We start from the raw sequence: 25367 nt of genomic DNA on the forward strand, positions 1-25367 counted from the left end.
CAAGGAATTGAGAATGCCAATCAGCAGTGTTCAAACGCTGATTAAGAAGTAGAAAATGAGGGATTCAGGTAGACTAGCAAAGATTTCAGCCACAACTGCCAGGAAAATTGTTCGAGATGCAAAGAAAACTCCACAAATAACTTCAGTTGAAATACAAGACTCTCTGAAAAATTGTGGTGTGGCTGTTTCAAGATGCACAATAAGGAGGCACTTGAAGAAAAATGGGCTGCATGGTCAAATGGCCAAAAAGTTCAATTCTGGTCTCATCACTCCAAATTAATTTGTTCCAGAAGTTTTGAGGCTTGTCTCTGTGCTGTTTGGCGTAATGTAAGCGGGATACTTTGTGAAATTTGCGCAGAAATGGCTTTCTTCTAGAGACTGGTGTATGTATATGTATATGTGTGTGTGTGTGTGTGTGTATTCCCAAAGTCAGGACGCACGCTCATGGGATGGCATCTTTCCACTATTATGTCCCCCGCCAAGGGAACAGCTTGCCAGAGGAACTCGGGGCTGCAGAGAATGTTCATGTTTGTTAGAGCAAGCTTAAGAACCACTTTTTTGATTTAGCTTTTATTTATTATTTAAATAATTTAATTATATTTATGCAGCGCTTTTTCACAATTTTCTCAAAGCGCTCTCTACATTAGGAAGCCCATACATTCATCTGGGTGGTGGTAAGCTAGATTTATACCAATGTGGGTGGCACTAGGAGCAAAGTGGGTGAAGCGAATGCTGGAATCGAACCAGAATATCTTAAGTTTCTGGATGCCCGCTCTACCTGCTTAGCCACTAATTTTATTGAAGTCTTTTATAGCTTATTTATATCTTCATAGTATTTACTTTTATTTTATCCTTTATTATCGAAGTTTTTAAATATTTGTATGCCTTTTATTAGTTTTAATTTCCAGCATTCTTCAGAGAGAATATGTAGTGATTTTTGGTCCAGGACATTTTTGCTTTATTCATGAATTAAGTGTTTCTTGCCACCTTATGTTGTATATTATTTATATAGATTTCCATTCATTTTATCATTTATACCTCCGAATTTAAATATTTCATCCCATCAATGTCTATCTACGCTGTTTATTTGTATTCGTGTTTGACTGCCTTTCCAACTGTAACCGACTTGCGCTATTTTATTTTCAATTATATTTAAGGATTGTCTGTTTTTTTCAAACCATCTTTTCAATGTATTAATTTATTTTGATATTATTTGTATTAGTTCTTGAGTATTCTATCCTGAACAAAATGTAGTTGTAAATACTGTATTTTTCGGAGTATAAGTCGCTCCGGAGTATAAGTTGCACCTGCCGAAAATGCACAATAAAGAAGGAAAAAAACATATATACATCGTGCTGGACTATAAGTCGCATTTTTGGGGGAAATTTATTAGATAAAATCCAACACCAAGAATAGACATTTGAAAGGCAATGTAAAATAAATAAAGAATAGTGAACAACAGGCTGAATAAGTGTACGTTATATGACGCATAAATAACCAACTGAGAACGTGCCTGGTATGTTAACATAACATATTATGGTAAGAGTCATTCAAATAACTATAACATATAGAACATGCTATACGTTTACCAAACAATCTGTCACTCCTAATCGCTAAATCCCATGAAATCTTCTTCCTCTGTGTCGCTTCTAAACAACTCTGCCAACTTCAAAGGTAGACAATGCGCCGGTAGACAATGCGCCGCTTCCTCTTCTATCGGTATGTCGCTTACGTCAGTCATGGTCAGTTGCAGTTCCAATTATTCCAGCCTTTCTTAATCCGGACAGGATGGTTTCGGTTGTCACTGAAGCCCATGCTTTGTCGATGCATCCAATGACATCCAGAAAAGTTGCATGGCGCATTTTCCCGGTTGCCGTGAAGCAACTAAAAAGACGCAACTGTACGGTTGACAAGCCTCTCTCTGCAGCACGTTGTTCAAGCACCCATTTGTGAATTCGTTCCTCGAGCTGTGGCCACCTAGATTTTAGCCCGCGATTAGTTTTTTTTAGTTTTCTTCATTTCAGTACCGTATTTTTCAGACTATAAGTCGACGTTTTTTTCATAGTTTGGCTGTGGGTGCGACGTATACTCTGGAGCGACTTATGTGTGAAATTATTAACACATTACCGTAAAATATCAAATAATATTATTTATCTAATTCGCGTGAGTGACAAAGAAAATGTCCGCAATGGTCACACACACGCCAACCAATAAGAATTCACCGTGGGCGGGTCATGGCAGACGTGCATTGTGGGTATGTTAACTGCTATATGCTATACGCTACTGCCAAAGCTATTAAATGGATCACATCAACATTGGCGGTAACTTATAAAAACTGAAAAGGACTGAACTAAAATGGCACCGAAAAGGAAATCATATAATGCAGATTACAAGCTGGACGTAGTGAAATAGGCTGCAGAGAGCAGCAATCGAGCAGCAGAAAGAAAGGACACTAGCGGGGCGCATACCAGAGGCGACACCGAGGGAGAAGATTTCATCGTATTTAGCGATCGGGAGTGACAGATTGTTTGGTAAACGTATAGCATGTTCTGTATGTTATAGTTATTTGAATGACTCTTACCATTATATGTTACGTTAACATACCAGGCACCTTCTCAGTTGGTTATTTATGCGTCATATAACGTATACTTATTCAGCCTGTTGTTCACTATTCTTTATTTATTTTAAATTGCCTTTCAAATGTCTATTCTTGGTGTTTGATTTTATCAAATAAATTTCCCCCAAAAATGCGACTTATACTCCAGTGCGACATATATATGTTTTTTTCCTTCTTTATTGTGCATTTTCGGCCGGTGCGACGTATACTCCGGAGCGACTTATAGTCCGAAAAATACGGTAATAGTAGCCTCCGCTTTTCGCCAGTCCCTTACAAGTTTCTCGTTTACTCCAAACGTTCTTTCTGTTGCTCGATTGCCGTTTCCTGCTGCATATTTCACTACTTCCAGCTTGTAACCTGCAGTGTATGATTTTCTTTTTGGTGCCATTTTTGTTCAGCCCTTTGTTTTTATAAGTTACCGGCAATGTTGAAATGGTGGAAGTAGTACCGTAGCAGGTAGCATCTTATTTTCCCACAATGCACTTCTGCCATGACCCGCCTCCGCCGAATTTTCATTGGTTGACATGTGTGTGACGATTGCTGTAGCATCTTCTTTTCCCACAATGCACTTCTGCCATGACCCACCTCCGCCGAATTTTCTTTGGTTGACGTGTGTGTGACGATTGCTGATATCCGGCTAGTCTCTTACGTGAATGAGATAAATAATATTATTTGATATTTTACGGTAATGTGTTAATACTTTCACACATAAGTCGCTCCGGAGTATACGTCGCACCCAGTATACGTCGCACCCAAACTATGAAAAAAAACTGCGACTTATAGTCCAAAAAATACGATAGTACTAACTTTTTCAATCCTTTGTAACTTTACAAATGCCGTGAGACATTGAGCAAGTTCGCTGCCGGTATTGATCCTCGGGGTACATTGCAAGATACATTTAGAGCTGTAGATGTAGATACCTAGCTTCGCCTATTTCTTCCTATTGATTAAGTGGCTTTTCATCCAGCTCAAGACCAATTCATTGATTGGTTAGCAGTCCAGGGTATAATCCGCCTATCACCCTAAACCAGCTGGCATTGACTCCAGCTCACTGTTGAGTCTCTAATGAGGAAAAGCAGGATAATAAATTAACAACATGCCATTAATTTACAGAATAATTTAGTGCATGTACATATGCATATCAATCTACTCCAGCCTCAGGCGTTCTCTACATCACTTACACAAGGTTAAAGAAGGTACCTTGCAATTGGAATGTTAATGTTATTTTTTTAATAAAGGCATTTTTCTTGTGCTTGTTTAAAAAAAATAAAATTTACCAGAAATGTATAACCTGTATCATACAGTAGCCTAAGTATCCGTTTGAGATCGATGCTTTCACACTACCATGGCTTTGGCAGTTAATTGTGAGGTATTCTGTGTTCATGATTTGTGTAATCAGTTGTTTACTTTCCAATATGGTGTTGAAATCGGCCTTTGTAGCACTTTTGGCCAATTAACATTGTTTCATTACTGATGGAGGTCATTAATTTAGCTTTTAAACTGACATAACAGATTCAGTGTTCACTGAGAAGACTCACACTCACAGAGATTCCACTTCCTGAATGTCTGTGGGCATCAATGATGCGCATTGGCGGTGAAAATGCTCCTTTTCTCTGAATGACAGCTTTAATCCCTGGAAGCTTGGAGTGTATGTATAGTGAGTGTGCTTGTGTCACTGCATGTGTGCATGTAAGGAGGAAAACTGCCTTTCAGCTCTTATCAGTGAGCCAGCAGTGCAGGCCCGATTACCTAACACTGCTGAGCTATCAATGTGCAGTTAATTGCCCTTCAGAGGCAAAGTGGATTGAACATGTTTTATTTTTTCCCGGTGGTCAAAAACATTGATTTTCAATTGAATCAGGATTCCTATTTTTAACTATTCTTAATCGATTCAAAAACATAAAATTTTACTTTTGAAAAAATAAAAGTTTTTTTTATTTTATTTTTTTTAATCTGTCCTGTACAGCCACTTTATTAAATATTTGGGTAGAATTGTATTAAACAAAACCAGTTTTCTTTTAATTAATATAGAAATTTATCAGACCTGTTTATCTATTTTATGGAGGCATGTAGTTAATCATAGAACTGGCACCCAATGTTTTTTAAAATGTATTGATTTTGAATCAAGAATCGTTTTGAATCGAGAATCGATTCTGAATGAATTTGTTACCCCAAAGAATTGAATCGTGCCCAAAGATTCATAGCCCTACATCAGCCAGTATTTGTCTCTCAAAGGGGAACTGCACTTTTTTCTTGTGAATTTTGCCTAGCGTTCACAATCGTTATGAAAGACATGACGACGGATGGATTTTTTTTTTCAATGCATCCTAAATTAAATAAACGGAAATAAAAGTTAGCTTACAGCAGAGCCAATGGAAGGTCCTCTATTCTACCAATAAAACCCAATAAATAACCATCCAAAAACCGCCAACAATACTCCATGTACATTTCGTGACTTGAATATTAACCAAGTATTAGTGATATTGTTATTATAAGCGATAACACAGACAAACTATTAATTGCGGCACCTTGATCACAAGCGTGTGTACAATTTTGACATTATCAACTAGTGAGGTGTTTCCTCCCTTCCTTGCTCCCTATAAGTTTATTGTAGATCATAAATCATGCCTCTTACCTGGAAAGTAAATGGCTAAGGACGGACTCCGACAAGTTGGTACACTTTGACAGCAAGAACGACGCTAAAAGACGCTTGGTCCCCACCCCCCACCCCATTTTTTTGTGAGGATTATGAGACATGCTTCATTTAAACACAAATATATGAACATCCTTGCAGTCAGCATCCTAATGACAGCAGACTTTGCACAGAAAGTGATGTTTTATTATGTTTGTTGGCTCTCATGAAGTCTGCAGTGAGTGATGGAAACAAAAAGCAAACGTTGTGATGCGTTTTTGAAATGAATGCGCCGCGTATGCTTAAAATGGTCGAAATACGTAAACATTAAATGTTATTATAAATCTGCCCATTACTACAGTACATATATACTTACATCATGTATATAAAACCTTAATGGAGGGGTTTAATGTTTTTTTAAGGGCTTTTTAGGCAGAATTGAGCGGCTCCCATAAGCTCCATTGTAAGCGGACTTTTGATAACATGCATTTAATATTTTTTGAATGCATTAAAATAAAATAACATCCATTGTCATGTCTCTCATAGTGATTGTAAAAGACAAAATTCCGAAAAAAAAGTGCAGTTCACCTTTAGGCGGGCCATCATTTTAGATAATTTAATGAAACAACAGGAAAAATCGTTTTTTACACAACGTATTGTAAAATGACAATATACTGCAGAAATAGGGAGAGATGAAGAGGGAGGATGAAGGGAAGGGCGGATAGGTGAGTAGGTTATGGTAAAATTAGTAAACGGTAGGTGGGGTTTGGCATGTATACATGGATGTGTTCTGTTAAAGCCATGGTTTAGAAGGTCACTCAAGGTCTGATTTCATGCTTTATTAGATATACTTTTTTGATGAGCAAGCAGGATGGCACAGTGGGTTGCGTTTTAATCTCAAATGCATCATGTAATTGTCTATGCTTCGATTGTTTCTCGTCAGTGACATGTCAGGTTGCTGAATGCATGCTTGTAGATCTCTTTTCCAATTCTCCACTAATGACCTTGTACTGTAGGCTGTCACATTAACTTACTCTGAATTTTGGGTCTCCCGTGCCTAATTGCGTTTGTCATTGTTTGGGGCGTCCAAAAATTTACTTCAGTCTGTGGAGTTTGTACTTTACAGGAGACAGTGGTCATTGTTAGGGCTGGGCGATATGGACCAAAACCGATACCGCGGTATTTTTAGTCCGAATGGTGGTATATGGTATATACCGGTATCTTAAAAAATGTGCAGTGCTTAAGGGTACTCAGATTATTAAAGTCACTACAAGGAGAAATATAGGATATCAAGCAAATTGGTGTATGTTTAAATAAAGCTGTAGTCACTTACCAATAGCCAAATGCAGTCGCTGACCAAAGCATTGTGTTACTCGGGAGTTGAGAAGTCGGCATCGCGCGCCATATTTTTTTTAAAGTTTGATGCGCAGCGCATCATGTACTGCGTCATAGTGCATCAGAGAAGCCGCCGTAAAAACGCAAGGGGTGGGGGTGAGCCATAAGGGCTGCCCTGTGCTTCTCTCGTCAGGCGCAGAGAAGAGCAAATGACCGTAACAAAGGCACATCAAACGAAGATAGAAGGTTATGGCGGTACTGTCTCAAATATTTTCCGCTTTCTAAAATGTTGTACTGCCCAGCCCTTGTCACACTCATGGTTTTGTTTCAGACAAGCTTAACCACTTACCTTTCTTAAGTCCTGGGCCATGTTTCTCGAGAAATTACATCCAAAACAATTTTTCTCCTCATTTAAAAGATCTGTGTGGGTGATCTTTAGGGGTGTAACAATTAATTTGTACGATGATTAGATTTGAATCATATTTTGAGGTTGCTAATTTGATTCAGGAACGATATTAGTTATTTTAAAACCATAAGATCCGAAACGATTCAGTAAATGTTAGGAAACTGACTAAAAAATAAATACTGGATACTGAAAAAGGTGAAGTTTCCTATATTCCTGTAATTTATTGTAAGTAAATTAGATTTAAATGGATTATATTTACAAACAAGCAAGTAACCCACAATTATTGGGTTAACACTTTAGGTTTAATTAACAAGAGGAAACTTTTTCTGCTCTCATTTTTAAAATCCAATACATTTTCAATAAAAGTACAATAACCAACATTGTTACAGTATATTTACCTGCTGTTGTTTTTCAACATAGAAATAATACAGTAATGTCAGAAATAAAATGCAACCAACATCTTTTCAGATTGAATTAACAGTAGTAAAAAACGGTTGTTTTTTGACATAGAAATTGTAAAGATCGGGACGCATGATGATACGGGTTTTGTTCTTCCAAGATGCAAATGGACGAATCCGGACAGGACTTGCAGGTAACGACATGATTTAATAGTAAAATAACACAATACAGGTACCAAAACAGAAAACAAACCGACTGGATAAAATGCAGAGCGCACCGGAAGCTAAGGCTACAACTTAGCACAGACAAAGATCACTAGCAGGGGCTAGGAGACAAGTAAAAACTCACGTAACAGTTGCATGATGCAAATAAAGAAGCCAGACTGACTGACTGGAAAAGGCAGGCTTAATTAATGTCAGTGATTACAACAGGTGCGCGTCAGAAACACAAGCGGCAGGTGGAATTAATATGTAACTATGGTAACCAACTCAAAGGTGCACAGACAGGAACAAAATGAGTCCAAGACTAACAGAAAACACACGTGACCCGAAAACCCAAACAGAAATATGATCCGGGCAGCGGATCATAACAGAAATAATGCAAATACAAAATAAATGTATATAAAAAATCAAATAGAAACCAAATCTTTTCAGGTTAGATGAAACGCGAACCCCACAAAATAACAACATGAAGCCAGAGTACCATTTAGGCCAAAACAGAACATAAAGACAGGAAGTAACAGCGGACTAAGTTTTACTGATGGAACAAGTGCCTGAGGCAGAAAGTGGAAAACAGTGTAATGAACTAAGTTTGAAAGTAAGTGAAGTGTGACCACTTTCAGTCATTTATAACTTTTTTACTCCATCCATCCATCCATTTTCTATCGCTTATTCCCTTTGGGGTCGCGGGGGGCGCTGGAGCCTATCTCAGCTACAATCGGGCGGAAGGCGGGGTACACCCTGGACAAGTCGTTTTACCTTTTCAGTAAAACTAATATACTATGTTCATCACATCGTATTCAACATTCCGCCTCAGCCACTTGGTCCGTTGGCAACACTTGATCCGCTGTCACTTCTGTTGTGTCCATCACTTTCTTTGTGGTATAAAATTGTGTTGTGGCTTTATGATATTGTTTTGTGGATTTTGCAATCTGGCTGTAGCTGAATGTTGCTGTGTTGTGGCGTTATGTTATTGTCTTGTGGCATTTGTTGTGACCTTTCTCAACCACCGTAGGTATCTGCCATTCAATGTTTTGATGGCTGATGGCTGATGGCACCTGGCGGTGCCGCCACAGACGGGCATATGCTGTTCTTTAATCCAATTTTTTTTTTTTTTCTACTATCAATTAAATCAATTGGATTGATATATACTGTATCTTCTGCAAATCAAAAACATGCCTACTAGTTGCCTACTGGTTGAATTTTAGGAATATAAATCGATAGACTAGTGTAGTGGATAAATTGTTACACCCCTAGTGATTTTGGTATCAAAATAAAGGGCGGAGGTCTGGCTCTTACTATGATTAAATATTCAATAATCATTTAAAATTGTATCATAAATGCCTCAAAGGGCTGCACAAACCACAACAACATCCCACATCAGGGCACGAAAAAACTCAACCCAATGGACATAATGAGAAACCTTGGAAGGGACCGCAGATGTGGGGGACACCCCCAAGTGACCGGTGCAATGGATGCCGAGTGGATACGGTTAATAACGTGAGAGTCCAGTCCTTATTGAGGCCAGCAAGGGATCCTCTTGTATGTAGACAAATCAACAGTGCAGAGACGTCACCATTTGATGCACAGAGGAGTGGTCCATCCCGGGTCCTGACATGGAGCAGCGAGCGCCTCCGCCGTGGAAACTGATCCGTGGCCCCCTGATAACCTTTTCACACAGGAGAGAGGGCAGGGCAGAAAAGAGAGATGGCAGATCAACTGGTCTAAAAAGGGGTCTATTTAAAGGCTAGAGTATACAAATGAGTTTTAGGATGGGACTTAAATGCTTCAACTGAAGTAGCATCTCTAACTGTTACCGGTAGGGCATTACAGAGTACTGGAATATTAGTACAGCCATCAGCCATCAACACATTAAATGGTAGATACCTACGGTGGCCGAGAAAGGTCACAACAAATGCCACAAGACAATAATATAACACCACAACACAGCAACTTTAAGCTACAGCACGATTGCAAAAGCCACAAAACAATATCATAAAGCCACAACACAATTTTAAACCACAAAGGAAGTGATGGACACAACAGAAGTGACAGGGGACCAAGTGTTGCCAACGGACCAAGTGGCTGAGGCGGAATGTTGAATACAATGTGATGAACATTGTATATTAGTATAACTGCAGACTTCCGGATGTGACGTCACCTCTTTGTCGCTTCTACTACACACATTAAATGATTGGTTGTATTGACACTGCATTGATACTGCATTGGTGTTTCATAATGGCGCCAACAGCTGGATTTACAAAGGCACTGCATTTGAGCTGCACTGCATGAAGCATTTGTTAAGACAATAACCAATACTTGTAAAGAGGGGGTTATTGATATGTATTTTATATCTATGGTGGCGACTTGTCCAGGGTGTACCCCGCCTTCCGCCCGATTGTAGCTGAGATAGGCTCCAGCGCCCCCCGTGACCCCGAAGGGAATAAGCGGTAGAAAATGGATGGATGGATGTATGGAACTTCTTAGGTCCAATATGATACAGTACCTTTGAAACAAATGTGCATAGTTTTTCGTGGTCAACAATATTATGGCAAGGTATGCTACTATGATTCCATATTTACTGATGTTTACATATCAGCAGTTACACTGATTGAAACAGCTATCTGAACAACTTTCTTGGTCTTCTCTTTCTCCTCATATTTCTGGCTCACCTTGTACTTGAGGACCTAAAATCAAAAGGTACAGATTGAAAAGTCATTAAAATATTTCCCCCCTTTGCGTTAAATTCATTGCACTAAATGCAATTACTAAAATGGCCCTTCATAAATATGCTGTTGTAACCATAAAACACAAGAAATTATTAAAACAACATCTATGGGTCGCTTTTGCTAAGTTAGTGCTTTGAAATTTCCTCTGCTTCCTTAAGGTGCTTACATACTCCAGCCCTCTGGGCAGCGCATTCTCCATGCAGAATGTTGAATCTGCAACGTTATAGAGTCCTGTAAAATTTCCATCGAACACTACTATTTCCCACCATCTCTATGTGTTGTTTACGTGTGTCTGTCAACAAAGTGAAGCTGCTCTACGTTTTGTAAAGCAGTGAACTAAAGAGACGGTCGGTGGTGTGCACAGCATTAGATGTCACGAGACAAAGAAGAGGAGTATTCTCGGCGAATAGTCCTAGCTACTAGCTGCTCTGAGCAAAATGTTGCAGCCAGTTCGACTACAGGCACATAAACTGTCGGAAATTGTCTCAGAGGTGAGTTGTGGAAAACATTTAATTCATACATTGGCCTTATTTTAACTTTATAATATGCTTTGGTGGCAAAATGTAGATCGGTGTGCAATGTAATGCAGGCCGATGTGAAAACTATATGCCATGCAGTGGGTAGAGGTCTTTTAGCTTCAAAAGGTAAACAACTGTTGACATTACGTGAATATTTCCAGACAACTTAATGCCATTTTAAAGAGCGAGCCAACAGTTTATCAAAAATTACATTTTATTAACAGTGACCAGGCTGTTTTGCTTTACGTATTTACTGAAAATGTAGCATGACATCATAATCACCAAGCCAGGACACAATAGCAGATTATGAATTGATTAAGAATGCATTTTTACGATTGTGTGGAATTCCTCGTTGATTAACTGAGACTTAAATCATCCTTCCATTTTCTACCGCTTTTCCCTCAAATGAGGTTAAATAGAGTGCACTATGTGTGCCACAGAGTAACTGTCGATTTAGTCTATTTGGCACATATTACCAACAATTAGAGATGTTGCAACCATTACACATCTGATGTTAAATTATTGTGACTTTACCCCGGCTGGCATAACTGCTTCTCAAGAACCTCCATTGTGTTTTGCTTGCATGTTTATAATGGGTTGAGTCGGGTTTCAAGCACGACCGACTTTCCGTCTGCTGTTTTTTGTTACAAAGCATTTAAAGGTTGCACACTAGTGCAGGCAACTAGTGTTTAATCCAGTTCATCCCTTGCATACACATGTATACTTTAAAGATTTGTACGGTACTTGGAAAGATACAAGGATCTCCCTATGCTTTGGAGACATGGGAAGGACACTTTGGTTGACTGGGTCACATGCAAATAATCTCTCAGCAATTTTCCATCATATGGCGCCACAGAGGGGCCTCATTTGGAGTGAGTGAGTGACTGAGTGTCCGATACAGTAGTTTTCACATTTTTTGATTCCCTTTTAAAATTGCTAGTTTCTGCAGAGCTCCTGTAACCGCACAACACTATTTGCAAGTTAAAAGAGGTAACATGAGATATTTGTTGCAATAACTTTCTATAGCCACAAGGGTCTAGTTCTGCAAGCCTAGGCACTTTGTGTTGAATAAAATGAATGTGATGGAAACTGTAATACAATTACCGATGACAAAACATCCCATGGATTTCTAGCTCAGCGGTATTACTCACACGCACATGCACAAACACATATGGACGTGCATTTATCGAGGGGTGTGCATCATGTTGGGATTGCTTGGTTTGGATTAGTGGCCAAGGGATTGTGCAGAGTTGCAAATTTACAAGGGAAGCATTATTCAACAGAGTTTAGCAGCATGCTAACATGTTTCACATTGAAAGAACAAAAGTACAGCACGAGTAGTGTTTTTCAAGGAGTTGTGGCCAAAAAGCCAAAATAAGTGTCAGGTTTTATTGTGGTACTTTTGTCAATCACCTTTACAGTGAAGTCCTATGTACTTACTGTGTCATAAAACAGGAACACTTCTTGTTCTTTCAAAATCCAATAATTGACTGAATGAGTTTCATATTACAAAAGTACAGCACGAGTAGTGTTTTTCAAGGAGTTGTGGCCAAAAAGCCAAAATAAGTGTCAGGTTTTATTGTGGTACTTTTGTCAATCACCTTTACAGTGAAGTCCTATGTACTTACTGTGTCATAAAACAGGAACACTTCTTGTTCTTTCAAAATCCAATAATTGACTGAATGAGTTTCATATTATCAATTTGACACATTTGAATGTGTTAGACAAAATAGATTAATTTAACTGACACCTTTATGTGACAAAACTTGCCCTTTCTTCTGACCTGCTTTTGGATCTATTGGCTGCGATGAGGTGGCGACTTGTCCTGGGTGTACCCCGAACGGGACAAGCGGTAGAAAATGGATGGATGGATGGGCTAAGCCAACCTTCCTCTCTTTCCAGCCACTTGTATCACTATGTGGTATTGTATTGAAGTACTACAAATCATAACCTTACATGGTGCAGGATTTAAAGGGTAGTTCAATAATTATTTCACACCATCTCTAGGTGCGGTGGGCAAAACCATAAAACTCGATCTAGTGATCAATACTGATTAAGCCTGTTGATGTGTTACTGTAAATGTAATAGTCATACTCTCAACTTGAGTGATCTCATCGACAATTGCACTAAATCAGTTTTTATTGCACAACTCGTGCATCATCTGTTTTTGCTTTTATTTCTATTAGTGTCTGTTTTCCCATAGCAAAATATAATCAGTGACTCACAGTGCAAGACTGTAGAAACAAAAGAGCACATTGCAGTTACCTTGCATAGACGGCAGGAGCCCTTCAATCAACTCAAATTTGTCATCTACTAGTTAGCTAAGATTGTGTTTTCCCCTGCCTTGTTCCCCCATAATCCCAGATTAAGATTCCAGTTGTTTTCTTCTTTGAAATGAAAGACTAGTTATGTTTTTGGGAAATTCCCTTCAGTGAGTCCACTAAGGCAGAAAATATGACAAGCATTTTTTGATCAGCTGTTGACCATGTTGGAACTTCTTTTGTGTTAAACAGAGAGGAGGAATGTAACGAATGACATTTTATCACAAGTTGAAGCAACACCAAGGTAAAATAATTTTGATGGTGCTCTGGACAATAAGATCAATACAATATTACGAATGGTCCTTCTACTAAAAAGTGTCCTGGAAATTGTAGGCATACTCCCAATGGTAGGAGTTTTACTGTTTTTGAGAAATTGAGGTTACTGTATGTGTACTCTGCCTTCTGCCCGAGTGCAGCTTGGATGGGCTCCAGCCCCCCACGACCCTGAGAAGGACAAGCCGTAGAAAATGGATGGATGGATGGATGGGTGTTCAGTGGTCTGACTTTAGCTTCTCACTATGTGTTTGTCATCTACAGGTATTTCAGTTTGAAGTAACTAACTTACTTCATGGGACATTCAAGAGTTGTTCTCTGCTCGGGCAAATAGACGTTAAATGAACCATAACATGAAATATACACAGAATTCTGGGCAGTTTATGCAAATGCAAAAGAAAGGCGTAATACAACACGGCATATGTTACCTGAACTCATTCATTGCTACCACCTATCTTATGTTATTCTGCACTTTGTTTTGCCTGTCAACGATTTGAGTAGTGCTGATGTTTTATATTCTTGACCTAAACACCAAATTATACTCCACAGTTTTAAGTGGGTGTTAATAAGCAAAACAGCAATTGTTATCTTATTGTAGCTTTAAAGCAAAGGAAAAGCAAGTCTGAGACGTTAGCATTCATGGACAATCGTAGGCTGTTACACCTACATCAGCCTAATATCTTCTTTAAATCTGCTAGAAATAAACACTTGAACTGAGAGCACAGGAATAAAGTCCTCCTCTGTCTCTTTCCACAGTGAATGAGTATGTGTTCATGGTCCAAGCCAGAGGGATCCAGATCAGAGAAAATGTGAAGAACATTGGAGCTCAGGTCCTGGAGCAGGTGGTGAGAGGTGCCTACAACATCAATGGCACAGGTAATATAATATATATTGTACCCTTGAGGCCCATCAGTACACACCTTATTCAGAAATAGAGACTGATATTAGTGTGTTTACAGATTACTCCTATGACTTCAACATGAGCGAAAGTGATGCTCCTCCCACTGCATACCTTCCTGAGGACTTCACATATCTCCCCTCACAAGTTTGCCCTGAGAGGCTGCCCTCTATGAGTAAGTTAATGTCTTGTTCTTTCTTGAGGCGTATGTTGTCCAGGTCAGAGCCGAGTATAGAGTATCGGCAACTCGGTTTCAGACGATCTCCTAAATGATTGGGGACCAACTTTGGCTTGCCACAGCTAGAGCTATGTGTACACGGCACATCCTCTTTCTACATCTCTTGTAATTGAATAGTTGTTTTGCTTTGTAAACATGCCTTGTTGCGTAGCATTGGGCAAAACTGCGCAAAAACTGCACAAAGCATTTGCATCACTTTCCCCGCAATAATCCATAAAGCCAAAAAGTATGGGAAGTGAAGGTTCGCCGTAAAGGCTGGAGAGCCAATGACAACAGTAACTTGTGCGAGGTTAGATAACATAAATTGTCTGTAAGTTATGGTCAAGAAGGTCAGAAATCGACAATGTACTATCATTGACTCTGGACAATGATTGACCTATGATCTAGGCAGAACCTATTTTTATAAAATATTTTCATAACAAGGATCCTCTGAAGCAGAATCGGAAATACTTTATTAATCCCCGAGGGGAAATTAAGATTTTCAGCACAATCCCATTAAGAGCAGACACACATTACAGGGAGACAGAACAGAATCGCTGACGGTTCTGCCAACTTCCGGCGCCCCTTACAAAAAAGGTGAGAAACAGGTGGGAGGGCTGGTGGTGAGAAAAAATATTCAGTCTAAGCCTGGGCCCCTGGAGAGGGGGTCCAGACTGAGGCCAAGGGAAAAAAAACTCATAGCCTTAGCACATGTGTGGTGTTCCACGCCATCGTCTGCTGGGGATGGGGGAGTATGGCCAGAGACAGGAGCAGACCCAACAAAGCAACCAAGAGAGCCGACTCCACTCTCGGTTGCCCACTACCTCTCGGCCAGTGTCCAGTCTGCATGGATGAGCGAGGATGCGTCTAAGGAGACCGAGGTTTCCGATACCTGCTCATTCAGCCAAGACACTGTGAAGCCCGTCCGTTCCGGCGCTCAGCGCCAGCTCCGCAGCCCTGTCTCTTCATCCGCATCTCCTCCAGTCTCTCCGAACGGACTCTGGTGTGGCAGCGACCCAGCAGCTGGTCTCCATGGCCAAAATGCTCCTGGGAGGCAGATCCTGAAGGCCACAAAAAAGCACCGCAGAAGTCACGAAAGTGCCACACCTTGTTGCACAGTCCCAAAGGGACAAAAGGGACAGTCCAAAAGGCAAAAAACAAAAAAACAAAAAAAACACGTGAAAACAAGAGGGAAACATCAGGAACGCAAAAGGATGATACAAGAGCACAAAGATCCTGCCAACAGCAGCCACTACAGCAGCGCCATCCTCTGAAAAAAAAAAAAAATCCTGTTATTGCTATTCAATTCTTACCATGTTTTTTTTAATGTGCAATGTGACTGCAAACTGTTTCAAACTTTCATAGAAAGGCTCATATGTAAATGAATCTAAATGTTCATAGAAAAGTTTTTTCTGACAGCCCTAGATGGCTACGAGCAAATTCAAACTGATTAATATGTTTTCATATATGTATAGTTGTGTTACAACTGTTATAAAGCTCTTCATTGTCAAAAGTTTGGTAGTTGTATGATATATATATAAATTAGATATCAGTACAGAAGGTACACCATTACAATTAGGTTGTTGTGCGAGCCGTAGCCATAATAATTTTGAGGAATATTTTTGCCTCAATATGTATATAATATGCGTCAGGACCAGATGTGTTCTAGAGATATGTTAATGATAGCTGTGTTGCACAAAAAACATACACAGTTAACAGGCATACTGTATTTTTGTTATTGATATGTTTTATTGATGTTCATAATTACAAACATACAAGTAAATCAGCAGTCAATTAATTATGGATTGTGCATGGCAAAAATCAAGTACAAAAATATATTCATAATAAAGATATATTTTACATATTCTTGTAGGTTTAGCATTAGTTCAATATTTAAGTTAATATGGTGATTATAAAATTAGGAAGCCCTATAGACTTGCCACAACAAAACCTATGAACATATTCCAAAAATGCAAGTGTATATGCACAGGCATAGTGAAGTCATTACAAACAATATTGGAGGCAGCCACCAGAGTTGACATACAGTGCATCCAGAAAGTATTCACAGTGCTTCACGTGTCCACATTTTGTTTTGTTACAGCCTTACTCCAAAATGGAATACATTAGTTTTCGTCTTCAAAATTCTGCAGACAAAAACCCATCATGACAATGTGAAAATGTTAAAAAAAAATAACATTCAAAAAATCCAATAGAAAAAATGCAAATTTATTAAAAATAAAAAATAAAAACATCACATTTTACATACGTGTTCACAGCCTTTTCTCAATACTTGGTTGATGCACTTTTGACAGCAGTTACAGCCTCAGGTCTTTTCAATACGATGCCACAAGCTTGGAACACCTATCTTTCGGCAGTTTCGCCCATTCCTCTTTGCTCATTCCTTTTTGCAGCACCTCAATCTCCATCAGGTTGGATGGGAAGCGTTGGTTTTCATCCAGGATGTCTCTGTAAATGTCTGCATTCATCTTTCCCTCTATCCTCTTCCTCCTCAGCCTATTCAACTAACCAAAGTTGCCCCCGCTTGGCCCCCGCCAGCGGTGCTCATAGCTGTTATTCCCAACAGTATCAATATTGTTGTCTAGGATGCTAAGGACCTCTGCGCTGATAAACATCACATCAACCAGAGGCCCAATAAGGAAGCGCTCTCTTCTGAAACAATAACTAATATCAAAGCACGTAGAGACAGACAGTTAGATTATCCACATTCCCCTGAAAAACACAATGTCCAGTGCAACTCTAGTTAATCTCAAACAAGCAGTTGAAGTAATACATTTTTTTTATTAATTAACTCTTACAATCTCGATTTAGTTTTTAACTGAGACATGGCTCCACCTAAACATAGCAAATGCAGTTCTGACTGACACTAGCCCTTCTTGCTTTAAATATGTGTTTGAGACATGACAAAACCAGAGGGGTGAGGGTGTGTGTGCCATATTCAGGGAAAATATCCGAATCCACAAATTGTGTTTTCGGTTTTTTTCATCATTCGAGTATGTGTCATTCAAAATGGAGATAAAACAATTATCCATACTTCATATCACTAACTAAAACCACCACATAATTCAAATCGATTTATTGATTATTTTATGGAATTACTTGCTGACTTTTGTTTTGTTTTGTTTGATCATCACAGGGGACTTAAATGTGGATGTAGATGTAGTCAATCACAGGCATGCTAAAGAACTCAGTGCTGCTCAGCATTTAAACGGGCCCACCCACAGCACAGGCCACACTCTTGATTGGATCATTACAAAGGTTTCTTGCTATTTTAAACTAGAATGTTATCGATGTTGTTTATCAGATTTTTTCTGTTTTCTTCGACTTGTCTTTTAGGCCCTGTCTATATAAAGCCGGATAACTCCTTAAACGAATAACTATTTAGCCAACACTCTGTGTGAGCCACATAACCCATCGTTTAAGGTTCCCCTCTTCGGGATTTTCTTTTTACACGGGTAAGTGCGCCGTCCATTTCTTGAATTTCCAGCTCTTAGCTCGTCATGGACTCGTTTTTAAACTGAGTTCGTAGAGGAAGTGACGTCTCACAGCCAGCTTCATCACAACCGGTTTCCACTCAAAGGTAAACACTAGAAAGATGGAGGCGAGTCATCCAGACATGCCCGTGTTTGTCCTTCTACATGTACAGGCGCTTGTAGAAATCACACATGAATACCTTAAGAGAAGCAAACGCGCGATTGCAGCTATTTCGGATGCACAACATCTCAGACGGCAACAGTAACAACTCCACTTTGTCGTTGGTCCAGACAAAGAAATCCCTCTTCTTGGTTACACTCAAAGCCATTTTCGGTATCTTAGCACAACAAGTCGCGGAAAAGAAATTTAAATTAACATCTTGCTTGCATCTCTTCAATGTTTATATGCCGGGTAAGGATACACTTCCAGGTCAGAGGTGACTATGACGTAATATATGCGCGTCTGCCATTTTCCGCGCATGCCTAGTAGGTCGTGTTGCACCCGCGGACGGAGGGGAGAGGGGGTCTTAAACCAAAGCTTAAACGATGGCATTGTGTGTGTGTGTGTGGACAGGGACAAGGTTAGCTGGGTTATATCCTGTACAACCTCAGCCATCTTAGTGTAGAGGCAACCTTAGACCGAAACCAAACCTTCCAATTTCACTTCAAATAGAACTAAGTTCTACATCAAAGTGCAATGAGTTTGTAATAATCTTTAATGATGAAGTTCAAGGCATTATAATGCAATAATTTCTGGACTACTACTCTGCAGCCAGCTAGTCAAATAGAGCTGGCACATAATTCACTCCTGTCACTGACAAAATAGTTGAAGAAATCATCCAGTCTTGAGTCCATCAACATGCTGCCTTGATGAGTTACCCACTAGATGTATAAAGTATGTGCTGTGCAGTTTGTTACCACAATACACGTATCTAGTTAACATCTCACTTCAGACTGGAAAATTTCCAAAGACCTTAAAAATGCTGTCATAAGCCCCTCTTAAAAAGAGTAGTCTTTGTGCCACAGTACTGAACAACTATCGGCCATATCAAACCTGCCATTTTTGGGCAAAGTACTGGAAAAAGTTTTATACCAACAGTTTAGGGACCTTCTCCTGTTTAACAATGTATTTTATACTTTCCAATCAGGCTTTAGGCCCCACCACAGCACTGAAACAGCTCGGAGCAAGGTGGAAAATGATATCCGCAGGAACACAGATGCAGAAAAAGTCTCAGTCTTGGTTCTGCTGGACCTGAGCGCTGCCTTTGACACAGTTGACCATACTATCTTGATACAGAGGTTTGAAAACTGGATGGGAATATTCGGTTCTGCTCTTAACTGGTTCAAGTTCTATCTCTATCACAGGACATACTTTGTGAAATTGGTAACTGTGTCTCTGACCAAATGGTTATGACCTGTGGGGTTCCTTTGGGCACGATTTTGGGACCCCTGTTGTTCAACTTCTACATGCTGTGTCACTAGGTCAGCTAATACGCAGCTTCAATGTGTCCTACCACAACTATGCAGATGAGACTCAGATCTACGTGTCACTGACGGCAGGTGAACATCGGCCTGTTCACTTCATTGCTGCATCGAACAGATCAGTCAGTACATGTCCATGCACTAAATTAGTCCGATTTCTCAAAAAAATTGTCTCTAAATAAGCATCCTACAACCAATGGAAAAACTTTAATCCGATCGTGGTCGGTTTTTGAAAAGTCGGACTAACACACCTGAATTATTCAACTGAAAACCAGATCTCTCGAGTGGGTGTGTCCCGCCAGAGGGGACCCTTTGTATCGCACAGTCTCAAAGGAAATTATATCCATTATATACTATTCAATAAAAAACCTAAAGCAACATTCTTATTTGCTTCACAAATTAAAATAAAATAACAGAACATTTTGAAGTGGATTGATGGGAGAAAAAAGAAAGAAGGCAGCTAAGTAAATTTAGAACGCCGGCTTAATTCGGACTTCCGAACGAAATACAAATGAGAAGAAAGAGAATGAAGCAGGTATAATGAGGGCAAATAATAAAGCGTACACAAACCTCTTCACGCTGCATTTGTGCACTTAAAACTGATTAGCAATAACTCTGTATTCAGCACAACTGGCAAGATAGTCCAGATCAATATCAACCTTCATCTGGAACAGTATCGGCTAGGGCACGAATGGTCTTTTCCTTCGAATTTAAAACTCCTTCCAACAATCTACTGAGCCTTGACTCATGAGAATCTCAGGGAGTGGTGTCCTGCTGGTGTCTGGAATCCAGACCAAACATGGTGAAACTGTGTTTCAGTTGTATGCTCCTGAAATCTGGAATAGTCTTCCTGAAGATATGAGGCGGGTTTCAACGTTGGCAATGTTCAAATCCAGCCTGAAAACACTTTTATTTAATTGTTCATATGACAACTGAAAGTATTTTATCCAAAGTATTTGATTCATTTTAATTAAATATGATTGTTTTTTGATGACTGTATTTTCTGAATTTACTTTAAAACATGATTTTATATTTTTATTTTTACCTTTTAATTTTTCGTAATGCACTTTGGATTACCTTGTGTACGAATTGTGCTCTATAAATAAACTTGCCTTGCCTTGCCTATCCTGACTAGTATCCCAGTTTCTGCCGCTGAAAAACATCCCTAAAGCATGATGCTGCCACCACCATGGTTCACTGTTGGGATGGTATTGGCCTGATGATTAGTGGTGCCTGGCATTTATTATTTGTCTCATCAGACCAGAGATTTTTGTTTCTCATGGTCTGAGAGTCCTTTGTGAATTCTGACAAACTTTTTGCTAAGAAATGGCTTCCGTCTGGCCACTCTACCATACATGCCTGATTGTGGATTGCTGCGGAGACAGTTGTCCTTCTGTAAGGTTTTCCTCTCTACAAGGTTTTCCTCTCTACGCAGAGGAATTTGGGAGCTCTGACAGAGTCACCTCCCTGACTCGACTAAGATGAATGCAACAATGTACAGACAAATCCTAGGTGAAAACCAACACTTCCCATCCAAACTGATGGAGCTTGAGAGGTGCTGCAAAGAAAAATGGACAATAGGCAATGAGTGAAACTGCCCAGAGAAAAATGTGTGTCAAGTTTGTAGCATCGTATTCAAAAAGATTTGAAGCTGTAATTCTGCCAAAGGTGCATCAACAAAATATTGACCAAAGGCTGTGGATACTTATGTACATGTGTTTTTTCAGGTTTTTTTTATTAGTTTCAATGCATTTGCAAAATTAAAAAAAGAATAAAAACATTTTTCACATTGTCTTTACGGGGTATTGTCTGTAGAATTTCAAGGACAAAGATGAATGTATTCCATTTTGGAATAAAGCTGTAACATAACAAAATGTGGAAAAAAATTCAGCTTTGTGACTACTTTCCGGATGCACCGTACTTCACACAAAAATCTAAATTTTTCCGTAATGGTCGGTCCCAAGCTCATGAGGTTTTTGGCAAAATGAGGAGTATTCCGTTTGTATTTTTTTGGTCGGTCTGTATTTTCTGACGTACATTGCGCCGACGGGAGCCTGTTAGAAGCCCGCTGGTCACTGAACACTGCATTAATTTAGTGTCGAATGCATAAAATACGGCCGCAAAATAGCCACAAAATTCTACTTTGAGGAAATAAATGCTTGTTGTATTGTAAGTTTATGAGCTGGAGTATGTTAAGTACTATATTTTGACTCATTATTTTGGTTTATTTGTTAGGAAAACAATTGCATGCTGAGGCCGCACACATCCCAGGTACCCAACAAGGCAAGGCGCCTGTTGTTTACTTGTCCACAGAGTCGTGTATACAAAGAGAATGGCCAACTAAACAACGGGCGCCATGACTGCTACCACGGACGTGTGCGGACGTGTGCGGACGTGTGTGAAATCAGTGTCGATTTGACATTATTTTTTCGGACAAAATAAACCAAAAAAGTACCGGTAGGTCTATATGTACTTCCAAACTAGGGTTGTACGGTATACCAGTAGTAATAAAGTACTGCGTTACTAATTGATTGATATCGGTACTATACTGCCTTTGAAAAGTACCGGTACCCTTCTTTCATCTGCGGCAGTGACTCCAGAGCTAAGGCGCATGATATTGAATGAGTCAAAACGCGCAGACAAAGTGCATACAGGCAATAACATCTTGGAGAGGAAGAATGTCAAAAAACGACAATTCTACAGGTTAATAAAGAGGGTGCGTGATGCGCAATATGGAGGTATTTGGGCTTCAAAACTAACGATAAAGGTGACGCTTTAAACAAAGAAGCGCCGCGCTTCAAGTGTTGCTTTAAAACACGCCTCGCCATATGTGGCGATTAGTATTACCACATTTGTTTCAAACTTGGGTAAACATTTAAATAATAAGCATTCAGATCTGCACCAGGAATGGAAAAAGTGACAGGTAATAATGCCGCCGATTTGTGACAATTTGCTTTATTATTAGTTTTGCAGGACACAACTGGACCTGTTCATTCTTCTACTGCTTAGTGCAGCGCTACCTCTCTCTCTCTCTTTACTCACCCACTTACTCACTGACATCACTCAGCCAACACGTTGCCATTGTCTTAAACACACATACACTACTCTCATAAATTACCCAGCTCCTCTGTGGTGCACATGTAAATATGTAGATGCACGCACACAACTGCTTGGATTGATGCCAAATATTAGCGCAGTTAAGACCCATCTAACCTCAACTAATACAAGTGAAATGACTATATTTTGTTACAAATTGCTACAATTTGTGTTTTATCTTTAACAAATGTGTGTTTTACCTGTTACATGGCTTATCTGTGTACATTTTAGCCATAGTTTTGTTTTTAGTACTTGGAGTGGCAACCATAAATCATGAAGCATTTAATATATTGTCAATAAAGCTTTTTATTATATTCCAACCTAATCCTTGATTATGGCAGACTATATGTAATATGGAACATTTTAAATTGTTCTTTGAGTGCAACAAGAAAAGCCCAATGTGTTTAATGCCCTTTAATTTATATTTTAACCTTCTAAAATTGTTCTTTGAGTGCTTTGTAACATTTTCTGTTAAAATAAAGCCAATATTCACATTTTTTGTAGTTCCCTTTATTTTAAAAAGTATCAATATACATTTTGGTACCGGTACCAAATAATTGGTATCGGGACAACCCGATTCCAAACACACACCTGCTCATAAACGTACAATAAAACATGGTTTTATTTCGTAAACGTATGATTTTACGGCCGTATTTGACCCACTCTGCAGCTACATTCTTGCAGTGTTTCGTGACCAGGCACCCTCACAGGCACCAGGCGGCGTAATAAAAACGACCATAAAATAACTTATTACCTTAATTTTGCCAAAATCTTCATTAGCTTTGGACCAACAATCACGGTGAAATTGTGACTTTTGTGTGTAGTATGTCAACTGTGGTGTCTGCCTTCAATGTATTGTAATCAAAGGTAAGAATCTTTGGGCACCTCACTATTCGATTACGATTTAGGCGCTTTGATTCAATTAAAAATCGATTATTGATGCAGTTTTACATATGTTTTTGTTTCACTAAATAAGCGTTTATCACTTGCAACTTTAAAAAACAATGCATTTGTATTGAGAAATGGTTAAATTAATTGTCACATTTATTAAATTAATGGAAATGTGTGCAAAACTGGAACGTAAGTGCCTTAAAATAAAGGAGCTGGTGGTAGCTCTCAGTGTTAGGTGGCTTGCTGCAATCAACAAAATTTTAGAAATGTCTGCATTTCTTTATTTACAATATATAAATCTATTATTGACATTTACTAATCAATTTTTTTAATCGTCCATGTCCCAATTGCAACACATCTAAAAATAAATTATTTCCCCCATGTTGGTTGGTTGGTTGAAGTTTATTACATCACATGTTTTCCATTTCTCTTTATAACATGCTCGAAAAGGAGTACGAAGAAGCAAAGCTTATTTAAAGGTGCCATATACACCCGAATGCAGCATATAGGCTCCAGCACCCCCCGCGATCCTGAAAGGGACAGGCGGTAGAAAATGGATGGATATGTAGTAATGTGGCCAGAAATGGTACTGCAATCAGGGTCAAAATGCTGTAATCCCCTCCCACTTGCCATGACTGAGGTTGCCAGATACGCAGCCGAATCCAAATCCTACTCGAAGGAACTTCAAATGGCAATCGACGAGTCCTACTCTGAAGTTTTCTCTTGTTTATGCTTCTTGCAAGATGGTTTACTAAGAAATTATGCCGCATTTTACTGCTGTCGATTAGCCAAATGTATTTGTAAAGTTATGCAGCAATATTTTCGTCGGGAGTAGGGACAGATTGTTGGCATTACCCTGCTAAAATGTCTAGTTTGACCACACGGACCATCATCGAAATATATTATGTATAATAATATATAATATATTATATATCGCATAGGCCTACTTTGATGGCAAGCAAAGGCCAACAGTAAAATTGCCGCCACATTTCGTTCAGCATAACTCCATATTGCATCCAACCTGACACACTGCATTCTCTTCCATGTACGCACATCACCATCTTTCAGTGCAGAGTGCAATTCTTTGAGTCAACCTACATTACGCATAAATCATATAGCCTACTATCATGTCAATACACAAAGTAGAAAATCATTACATGTAATGCATTATATTGTGCCAAGCAAATACCACCCCATATGTGCCTGATGCACATACAGTACCAGTAACCGCAATTACCCGTGATAATGTTGGAACACATTTTGTCAGTGTATCAGCACATTGAGAACGAAATAGGCACTGACACTACCCATATCCACATAGGTTTTATTTGTCGAAAATATATTTTGCCCTGTCAGTTGGATGACACATTGACATACAGGCTAACGGGCATATATTTCCCTCGTTAACCTATATGTCGATGTGTCATTGACCGGGCTGGCATGCTAAAAGAATTACACTAGTGTGATGGTGCTTCGCTCCTAAGCATTCGTTGCACGAACATACTAGTTTTGTTAGACAAGATCATAGACTGTATTGGACAATATAGTTTACATACAAAATGTCAATTTTCTATTTATTACAAGTAATAAGAAAACGTTAATGCCTTACTTACCTATCAAGGAGGAAATTAGCAAGTTTGGCGTCAGATGAGAAAATCTTCTCCGCCTTCAATCGTCTCCAGCTTTCAAAGGCATCCCCGATACAAATCCTTGTTTGGTCCTGCTTTGTCATGAATAATTGGAAAAACAACAGTCAGGACCCGTCCCCCCACCCGAAGGCGGAGGGAAGCTACCCTCTCGTCCACTGGGTTGAACTCCAACATGCAGGCTTTGAGCCGGGGTGC

At 39.3% G+C, this 25367-nt stretch overlaps 1 protein-coding gene across 1 annotated transcript in view; it reads left to right on the forward strand.

The window, feature by feature from the left end:
- Positions 1-25367, forward strand: part of b4galt5 (UDP-Gal:betaGlcNAc beta 1,4- galactosyltransferase, polypeptide 5) — a 95400-nt gene that overhangs the window by 59299 nt on the left and 10734 nt on the right. Inside the window, exons 2-3 of the mRNA XM_061980772.2 lie at positions 14205-14324; positions 14408-14521. Of these exons, the coding sequence (XP_061836756.1) occupies positions 14205-14324; positions 14408-14521 (234 nt within the window). The remainder of the gene's footprint in view (positions 1-14204; positions 14325-14407; positions 14522-25367) is intronic.

This window comes from Nerophis lumbriciformis, linkage group LG01 (assembly GCF_033978685.3).
Source record: "Nerophis lumbriciformis linkage group LG01, RoL_Nlum_v2.1, whole genome shotgun sequence".
NCBI classification, from domain to species: Eukaryota; Metazoa; Chordata; class Actinopteri; order Syngnathiformes; family Syngnathidae; genus Nerophis; species Nerophis lumbriciformis.